This window comes from Amphibalanus amphitrite, unplaced genomic scaffold (assembly GCF_019059575.1).
Source record: "Amphibalanus amphitrite isolate SeventyFive unplaced genomic scaffold, NRLGWU_Aamphi_draft 000394F_arrow, whole genome shotgun sequence".
Classification (NCBI taxonomy): Eukaryota; Metazoa; Arthropoda; class Thecostraca; order Balanomorpha; family Balanidae; genus Amphibalanus; species Amphibalanus amphitrite.
The window spans coordinates 287,947-297,951 of record NW_024881888.1 but is presented as its reverse complement, the minus strand read 5'-3'; the positions used below and the strand labels follow the sequence as shown (position 1 = coordinate 297,951).

Sequence of the window (10,005 nt, the reverse complement as noted above, 5' to 3'; positions counted from 1 at the left end):
TCCAGACCCTCGTCGAGGCTAATAATAGCCTCTGACTGTGGCGCTGCAATGTCACGGATTACCCCGGCTCCGTGACGCCACTACTGGGCGTGATGACGTCACAGATGTTATGGTGCGGGCTTAATGGCGTCATAGATTCACTGATACATGGAGGGCTTGGCTTGTTCAGCATATGTCTGCAGATTTGGAGTAAGTTTTAAGCTTCTTAAAATGAGAAAGAAATGCCGGACAAGCGTATTACTTTCTACCATAAGACTTGTCCATACTACCGTAAAGCTTTCGGATGTTTGGCACCCACCATCTAACTCGCCGTTGGCCGCAGAAAGGCGACAGGTCCGCCCCGCTTCGGACAAGATTCAGGATAAGACGGGTTTTCTGGAGTGTCATGTAGAAGACTTACGATAAAACTGAGCAATGTTATCTTTGCCAGTTAATGACAAAATGTTCATGTACGAGGGTGAGTCATGGGTATGGAATGAATGTGACCTTATCGAAAATATCGCTCATCCCTACTAGGTGCTTTTGTCAGAGGCGAAAAAAAAAAAAACAAGTAAACGCCCTTTTTAAAGAACTCTTACGATCTCACCTAAAAACTGAGCATGTCAAAACGACTACTTAAACCATTTGAAAGTATTAAACTGATATTCATGAGAGAGCAAATAATGAAATACTCAGCCAACAAAATATTACGTAAGTTCGCGATATGTATTACTTTTTGTCTAAAACTTCCCGCGTAAAAGGAGGTCACTCGAGCGAGCCTATATATAATATGTATGTTGTAGGTAGGTAGTTCTAGTAGTCTTGGAGCGAACTTTTGCTGTCATTTGACGGCGGAGCAGTTCCTATGGGCGCATATCGAGCCGTCATTGAACGTCCGCCCATGGCCACATTCCGCGGGTAATGAGGTCATCGAGCGGACTGGCGCCCCGCCCAGCTGACCTCGGTGCCCCGGCCTCGGGCGACATTAGGGGCTCGGCAGCGTGACCCGGTCGGGCTGAGGATGCGTGATCAGTGAATTGTCACTGACAGCGGAGTCGATAACCAGGTGCTCGGTCCACGCGACTCGCGTGATGCCGAGTAGGTGGTTTGTTCTCAAGCTGACGTTTATGGCGCCCATAAAACTCAAGAGTGCTCACAAAACCAGGATCAAATCGTATAAGAGGCATTTAGGCCATCGCCGCATTCAATGGCAGAGGAGCCGCTATGATAGTTCAAAACTACCCGATAGATGGCAGCAGTAGTAACGCCTGGAAGTATACTGTACCGCATATCACGGTTTGTGAAAAATTGACCAGGAAGAGAGGGAGGAAGACACAGCGAGAGAGAGAGAGAGAGAGAGAGAGAGAGAGAGAGAGAGAGAGAGAGAGAGAGAGAGAGAGAGAGAGAGAGAGAGAGAGAGAGAGAGAGAGAAGAGAGAAGAGAGAGAGCGAGAGCGAGAGCGAGAGAGAGAGATAGAGAGAGAGAGAGAGAGAGAGAGAGAGAGAGAGAGAGAGAGAGAGAGAGAGAGAGAGAGAGAGAGAGAGAGAGAGAGAGAGAGAGAGAGAGAGAGAGAGAGAGAGAGAGAGAGAGAGAGAGGTAAGGGAAAGTGCGAGAGAAGAAAAGAGAAGAAATTGTTAGCGGATTTGTAGAACAGTTTGTTAAACGTAGAGTCGTTTGGTGGAACGTTTAAGCAGACTTATTCTGCAAACTACAAATTAACCATAAAAAACTTCGTCTTAAATGTAGAGAAACACGCTTGCCCTTGAGGGAATTTTTCTTCTTTTTTGGTTTCTTTGTGATCAGCGCGCTGCTTTTGGAAAACCTGACCGACTTCTGCTGTCTGGTTGATGTCCGCTTTACATAAGCATATCATGTTGCTTAGAAAAATGAAACTTTGCATCGTTTACACAAATAAATGTTAAAATCTAGTAAAGCAATTTGCACCTGAAAAGTACCTAAATCAAATTTAGGTACTCGTGCGTTTAGCGGCGACCACACGCATCCTCTCTGTATGCCCTGCACATGCCCTGCATCGACCCAGACCTAATATACGGCCTTGGACCCCGATAAGAAAGCACACTATTTGCGGGGCCCATATAGGGCCCAGGCCCTGCCAATAACTAAGGAATTTTGACTTAAGGCCTATGGCGTTGCATGATAAGAATGTCTCCGATATCCTAAAATAAGAGCTACCTATATATAAGAGCCATCAATAATTTTCCATAAGTGACGACAGTGTTTTCGTTCGCTTGGTCCCTGCTACAGCCGGTTACCTCGCTCCTTTCTTACACTAACAGCTTAGACATCCGAGATAATCAAGTGCAGTCTTTCAACGAAGTTGTAAGTACAGTAGACTAGAGAATGTTTCACTATACATACATGGGCAATCGTTTGCCTGGAATGGTAGGCTGCTAGCTGCTTTGTAAAAAAAAATACGCTTTGAGTACAGACTTCTACGCCTAAGAACTTGCTTTATTCCGATGTTGTAAAAGTAGTACAGTAGGCAGTCTTCTTTATAGGATAATGCCGTTATTACTGGCCATGGACAGACATAATAAGTGGTTTCCCAATCTGCATAATTCCACAAGATCAGCTTTATTGACTCTCCAGCTTATGACATTTACTAGCCAGTTCAATCTTCATTAGTGTCCGAGGTGGCTTAGCGCACAGACAGTGAGTTCAATCATATTTGCCATTCTCAGCTTGCCTTGAAAAGGACTTAAAAATCGTGTCCAGATTAAAAGCAAACTACAACGCTTTCCTTCTTTCATTTAATTAAAGAGTATGGTAGGTATCATGTCACTTGGAAAATTATAAGCACTTGCCACAAAGTCTTTAATTTATCGAGCTTTCACATATTTGTCTCGGTGATTTCAGTGCCTGTCAATGGCAGGCCACAAGCCCTAGTCATCACTGACAGTCTAGGTGACTGTAAAATAACAGGTCTTTATGCGTCATTGGCCATACCACGTTCGACAAACTCCAAACAAACAGCGCCGGGTGTTCCGGGAACGGCGCACGTTATAACAGTGCGGACTGGCCGTGCCGGTGCCGGTTCTGCTGGGAGTATCGACTGTCCCGGCGCGGGCGGCGACTGCCTGAGGTCTGTGGCCGCTGCCACTGTGTTGTCGCCGTCGGCAGCCAGGTGATGGGATCGATCGGACGTGCCCGCCGCCGGCCGCTGCCGGCCACAGTGGAGGTCGGGAGTCGACCGTCGCCGGGTCGTCCCCACCCAGTGACCGACGGACGGTGTAAGTCGGTGCTTAGCGCCGGACTTAACGTGTAAGTCCGCGCTTATCGTGAGACTCGCCGTCTGTGTCCGTCCCGTGCACACCAGCGTGACGCTGCGGCAGCCAGTTGACGTCGTGACCTGCAGAGTGCTGAGAGCCGGTTTGCTGGACGGGAGACGTAGTGAGGATAACGCTTCGTGCTTCTCAGCAGTATCGGCAGCTCTTCGCAACACAATCAAAGTGCTGACCTTGTGTTGACCTTTTACGAAAGCGTTTACGAGAGACATTCAGTTGTTGGCAAGTCAAACGACAACGCAAATCAATTGATAGGTGAGAAGACCCGCAAATCTCAAACAACATCGGACAGTACTGGGAGCGGTGAAGTTCTTCGTCAATCAAGTATTTCACGCGCTTTTTGTTTTACCGTGGATGACATTCAAGTTCACTGTTCAGTGTTAAAACCCAGTTTTCTTATTTTGAAATGAGCGAGTGCTCGACGTTCCAGCCATAAAAGCCAAATAGAAAACAACGTGGGGTGCCGTGTTCACCCGATTCCGTGTTCATTTAGACGTTCCTACGCGATGCAGATGATGGACCTTGATGACGGCTCTCCAGCAGCGCCGGTACGTCCGCCCACATTCGCCGAGTGTTACGTGTGTCACAAGCAGTTCGGCTCGCGCTCCATCGCGCTGCACGAGCCCAAATGTCTGGAGAAGTGGCGGGCGGCCAACGGGGCGCTGCCGGCCGGCCGGCGCGCCGCCACTCCGGTCCGTCTGGAGGCGCTGCCCGTGCGCCGCGCGCCGCCTCAGCCGGCCGCCTCTGTGGCGTCACTCACCGCCTCCTGGCCCTCCAGCAACGGCCTGCTGAAGGCGGCGCTGGCGGCTGGGCCGGCGGCGGGCGCGCCGGGGCGGCTCAGCACCCCGGGCGGGGGCCGCGCCGCCCGGCCGCAGACGACCACCCTGAGCCGGCCCAAGGTGCTGGCCGCCGAGCACGCCGCTCAGGTGGACATGTCGGCACACCGCTGCAGCGAGCTGCTGGCGCTCACCTCGCTGTCGGGCGCCGAGCGGCCGGCGGGCTCCTCCTCCGGCTCCAGCTCCACCAGCTCCTCCTCCTCCTCCTCGAAGTCCTCCAGCTCCTCCGGCGCGTCATCCAGCTCGTCACCTGTCTCTGATGACGTCAGCGAGTCGTCCAGCAGCCGGGCGGCCCGGCCGGGCACCATGCGTCTCGCAGTCGGACCGCGCGAGCTGCACGTGCCCAACATCGAGCAGCGCGCGCGGACGGCCGTTCTCTCGCCCGGCCGGTCGAGCAGCCACAGCCGCTCGCCGCCGGCGGTGCCGCGGTACCGGGACGGCATGCCCTCTCCCTGCGTCACCTGCGGCAAGACCGAGAACCCGGAGCGCTTCCACAGCCACCCGGAGGAGGGCCAGCGGGAGCCGGCGCGCGCCGCGCCGCGCCGCTTCTTCAGGAGACGGCACTCCATCCAGAAACCGGTGCCGGTGCGGTTTCACGCGCAGCCGTCGCTCGACCCGGCCGCCAAGCGGAAGCAGCAGCAGCGCGACAAGAAGCGAGCGCAGCAGCGTCAGCAGCAGGAGGACGAGGCGCAGCAGCGGCTGCGCGAGGAGGAGCAGCAGCGGCACCTGGCCGAGACGCTGGCGCGCTACGGCCGGCCCGCCGCCGGACCCACGTTCGTCGTCTGCTACGTGTGCGGGCGGCAGTTCGGGGCAAACTCGCTGCCCATCCATCAGCCTCAGTGTCTGGAGGTGAGCCGGGGGGTTTTATGATTCGTGCTGATGCGCAAAGCATGGTACAAACATACTGGCACAGTGTATGTACGAGCTCATCACACAGTGTAGCCTGCGCCTGGGCTGTTAGTTACCTACCCATTACCCACTTCCCATCGCATGTGCAGTACAATGCAGCTCCATTTTGGAGTACATCGAACCTCCCCATTCTGAGGAAGGAGATTCGTGAACACATACAAATCCCATTGTCTTTGGCTGATTGAAGAGAAACGGAAGAGTGGGTAGAGTTTGAATTTAATTGAAAAAAATGCCTAGAATAACCTAAACATTTTTTGGACCTGTCGTAATAAATGTCCCATTATATGTACCTCACATATCATAATTACTCATAAAACATCTTGTATTACAACAATCTGTTTTCCAAACTAAGAGTTCTTGTCTTATTTATTGCAGGAAAACCTAGCTCATGACATAACCACCCAATCGAGAAGTATAAAATGAACAGCAAAAAAGCTCGCATTCCAATTTCGGTGTAAGCGCTAAATATGCATTTCACCTCCGCAGTATACTGACAGACGAGCGCTCTTTTGTATACTGGACTGTTACATAATCTAATCGATCGTACCCAAAAACGTATCACGCTTGAAATATGCCTTCAACATAATGGCTAATTCAAACGCATGCAACCTGACAAAGAACTTCAACTTTACACTCTGCAAGGCACTAGCAAGTTTTATGAGCCACTGGCATTTTTCCAGACAATCCATGCGCTGCTATGTAGTTTTCCAGCTTAGCTATCAATGTGCAACGAGTACGAGTATTTGTTTGACATCCCAGAACGGATCAACTAACATCACTCGGTTCTAGCGTCATCGAAATTTCATAACATTTTGGACGTGCTTGAGAAGTCTAAATGACACTTCTTGCTCTTATATAAGTAGGTACATGCTTTTAGTTTTCTGCTGCAGTTGTAAACAAACGTTAACAGTAAATTACACGGAAACTTATGGCATGTTATGTGGGCATAAGTTAAAAACTACTTCTTCCTTTTGGTATCCTTTCACCAGAGTTCCACAGTTCTCGTCTCCGCCGTTCCCCTGTCCGGCAGCATGGTAACGCCCCCGAACCGCTCGGTGTGTTTCCTGGAATAACTCGGCCCCGCGGCTGGGCCGACTCTCCACTCGTGTTGCGTGTGGCCGTGCCCGTGCATGTGTCGGCGCCGGTGAGCTGCCGCTTCAGCGCTCCTTTTTATCGAGCTCGTCTGAGGGCCAGCACCTGGCCGAAGCCGCGATCCAAACACTGTTTGTGCCGACCCCGACGGCATGTCTCAGCATCGATCGGTGTATGCAGCCGACTCAGCGTATTGAAAGGAAGGCGGCGGCGCAATGCCAGGTGCAGCGGCTGTCTTTGTCACGGTTAGCTGGACTTCACCGCTCCTGGACCGGGTCCAACAGACCGTGACTGATGTGATTTGTCACACTCATTCCGACGAACCCATCCTCTGTCGTATTCGTCGGCCGACTATTACAAAAGTCTCAGACAGCCCAGCGTCACATCACTTCTCTATCACCTTTGTCCAAAAATACACCGTCCAACATAGCCCGAAAGCGAACCACTCGGATCGAACTCCTATCACGAATCAGTCGGCTGGCGTCCGGTGAATTATCGGACTGCGTCGGCGGCGCGTCGGCCCATCGGTCGATCAGACCCGAACGGTCTGTTGTGGGCCCGACCAGGAGGGGGTCGCCGGCGGACCGATGCCCCTGTCGATACGCTCTGCTGTCACGCAGCAGGCGCCCCCGGCCGCTCGATTGGTGCACTCATTCAGGCAGCCGTAACCGCCGTGGGCGGCGAAGTGGCCGGTCGGGCGGTGGGCTGACACCTGACACCAATGCGCAGATAGCTGACACAGCTGACTTTGAGACCTTGTGCTACTCCCGGCTGACTCTGAGCGGCCTTTTGGTTGACTCTCAACCCAACTGACCGAATTCGAACCAGTTGACCAATAACTATGTAGTCTTACCTACTGACCGTAACTAGCCTCAGGGAATGCCATCACTAAAACAGCGCTGGAAACTATAATCATTGCTGGATGCGTCTTACTCAACTCCAACATCTTGCACCACGTTTTACAACAATTGCCTGTTCCCCGTGCCCTCAGCGATGGTTCAAGTCCAACACGGCGCTGCCCAGAAGGAAGAGAGGGCCCGCGCCGCAGCCTCCCGACCACCTGCCTGAAGGCACCCCCATCGACGAGTACAACCGGCTGGCCACTCTGGAGGCTCAGGTGAGCATGATAAACGGGGATGGCTCCTCTCTCTCTCTCTCTCTCTCTCTCTCTCTCTCTCTCTCTCTCTCTCTCTCTCTCTCTCTCTCTCTCTCTCTCTCTCTCTCTCTCTCTCTCTCTCTCTCTCTCTCTCTCTCTCTCTCTCCCCTCACGACACCAATCGCCGCGAGTATGAGCTGTGTTTGGGCACCGTAATTGGCGAGGATTGTCTCCCCTATAAGCCCCGCCCGCCGCTTGCTGAACTGTGCTGTGTTTTGGGCACCTTGAGTGGCGATAATACCTTGTGACATCACAGAGGTGAGGACGCCGAAAGAGCTCCTGATTAGCGATGTTTGCAGAAGGACTTTGCCGTTGCTGGGCGACGTGTGCCGAGCGTCATAGGACCGGAGGGCTTGAGGCATTTTGCTAGGCATGGTGTGAAAGGGGAATGATCTGACAAGACACGATGTTAAAGTACACATAAGGTGCAGTAACTCATCACTCAAGCATCTCGGGATGCTGTTCTTCTTCCATATCTCTCTCCCGAAAGCCAAAGCTGGTGGTAACTGGTATTTGATAGGTAATTTAATACGAGCCTATTGACCATTTAACGAAAGTGTCCGAATTAATTGTTACATTTGATTAGAACTCAATGGTTAACACGAATTCACGTAGTTGTTGCGGGTTAAAAAAAAATTGCATCAGACTTACGAGCCTCCCTGAATATGCTCTGCCGGGAGCTATTAGCTGGGTCCAGAAACAACCTAAGAAATATGCTGAGACCACAACATTTGGCTATTATAGAACAATTCTTTGCTCGTCATCATGGGACCTGGGACCTGTACATTAACGACATGTCCACCGTTACGTCGATAGTGATGTATAGAGAGCTGTCTAATGAAATGGTCTTCGTATCGATAATGGCGCATCAACTCTATGGCATGGCCAACGGTATCACCTTGTTGTGTATTTTTTCAGAGGGTGAGTGGAGAACAGCAAGAGCAGAACCAGAAGAGGACTCCGGTACCGAGCACTACCCCGACGCCTCCGGTCTCTAAGGCAGACGAGAGCTTATTTTTCATCGAGTTTTGAGTGTTGAAAATGTGATGTCTCAACAAGTACCTTATCGTTGAATGGCGGTGTTAAATAAAATAAACATAATATAACAGCTACACCATGTGTAGTTAGCTAATAATTGTATGATTTGACAACGTATGAATGCCTAGTGTAATAAAATGATGTGCTCAAGGCTTGGAACCTACATGATAATGCTTTATCGCACAACAAACGCGCCCTAGCGCTCAACCAGTGAAATATGGAAACAACCGATGGCACAACACACAAATACAAAAAAAAACTGTTAGCATGCTCTAAATGAGTTTCTTGCATAATTTTAGAAAAAGCATGACGTTTCTCTGGAGTTCAAGTCAAATCTGCTTAAACCTCGTCCGTATAGGGGGGGGGGTCGAATGGACCCCCCTCGTTTTTTTTTGCGAATAACTCGCGTAAAAAGCGGCCGATCGCGACGAAACTTTCATCATCCTCGAGTTGATCAATTTTACACCTATTTTAAAAATATCATGATCTTGACCCAAATGACCTTTGACCTGTGACCTACTTTTCAAGACCATGTTTGACCAGAATCGCAATTCGGCACATGTCGGCTCGCGTTAGTTGTACGTTTGCAATCTTTTCGTGATTTCAAGCGCTAAAACATGTGATTGTGATAGGTATGATGCTGCTCTAATGCATGAGGGTGAGTGTCAAGGTCACCTGAAGGTCAGGTCAGGTCAATGACATTTGATGACCTTGGTTCACTTTTTCGAGTTTTACGTGTTTCTAGGCTAGTTTTTTGTTAGCTGAATTTGAATTTAGGAGCCTTTTGAGCATTTGCAGAGTATGTAGTTTTGGTGCCTTCGTAGCATGTTACGAAGCTGTCAGAGGCGGTTGACAACTTCTACGAATACCCGGCAGGACCCCTACTGGTTGACCTGACCTGACCTGACCCGCCCTGGCCCAAATGCATGAAGACATCATCTGCGACCAAAACTAACCTGATATTCCTTATCAATACAAAAAAAAACACAAAAACACACACACAGCAGCCACACTTTACGACCTTCTAATAGGTCCAGAGTTTCCCGACTTTTGGGTCGTTGACCTGACCTGGAAGATCAACCAATGACCTAGGACCTTAAAATTGGGCATGGTCGGCGTCCCCTCGTCACGGGCAACACGCTCGTTTTTTTCGCGAAGCGCTCGATCAGGGGCGAAACGGCAAGGGGAGGGGGTCCAACGGACCCTCCCCCCTTATACGTTCGCAGTTGGCAAAACACCAATACGGGCGAGGGTTAAAATCAATCGCAGTCGCTTGTTAGAAGGATGCTTTGATTTTATGTGCGAAATTAATTCAGTCTGTCGTTAAACTCCAAAACAAGTTAACTTGATGCAGATTTATGATTTGTGCCGAGAAAAGCCCATTATTAATTGATGACGGATAATCATGCTGGGAGCAGGTTCAGTTAGCGGCCACATATCACCGAAATCCACTAAAGCGTCAGAGCCCGCGAATAGAGCCGATATCATTCGTTTCCAAATGAGTTCCCGCTGCGTTCGGCGATAGCTGGCTGCTGGCGGTGGTGCGCCGTCACGAGCCGTCCGTGCCCCTCAGCTCTGTCCTGGCCCTGGGCCGTGCCAGTCGCCGGGCAGCGCTCTCCCGCGACCTTCCGTGACCGACCTCAGCCTGCTCAGCACGACATCCATGCAATGGGGAATCTGAGCCATCGAC

The 10,005-nt window shown here is 51.0% G+C and overlaps 1 protein-coding gene across 1 annotated transcript; it reads left to right on the top strand.

Annotated features, from left to right (window-relative positions):
• Positions 1-2,412: 2,412 nt before the first annotated feature.
• Positions 2,413-8,554, top strand: LOC122390375 (zinc finger protein 474-like). The gene is made up of 3 exons (XM_043383267.1): positions 2,413-4,969; positions 7,113-7,238; positions 8,196-8,554. Exons 1-3 carry the CDS (start codon positions 3,791-3,793, stop codon positions 8,307-8,309), a joined length of 1,419 nt encoding a protein of 472 aa, XP_043239202.1. The 5' UTR covers positions 2,413-3,790; the 3' UTR covers positions 8,310-8,554.
• The last annotated feature ends 1,451 nt before the right edge of the window (positions 8,555-10,005 follow it).

Bases quoted from the DNA above. Each gene is read 5' to 3' on its own strand.
- LOC122390375 (XM_043383267.1), top strand. From the start codon at position 3,791: ATGCAGATGATGGACCTTGATGACGGCTCTCCAGCAGCGCCGGTACGT. The intron at 4,970-7,112 runs GTGAGCCGGGGG...CCGTGCCCTCAG, and splicing joins ATCAGCCTCAGTGTCTGGAG to CGATGGTTCAAGTCCAACAC. The intron at 7,239-8,195 runs GTGAGCATGATA...GTATTTTTTCAG, and splicing joins TGGCCACTCTGGAGGCTCAG to AGGGTGAGTGGAGAACAGCA.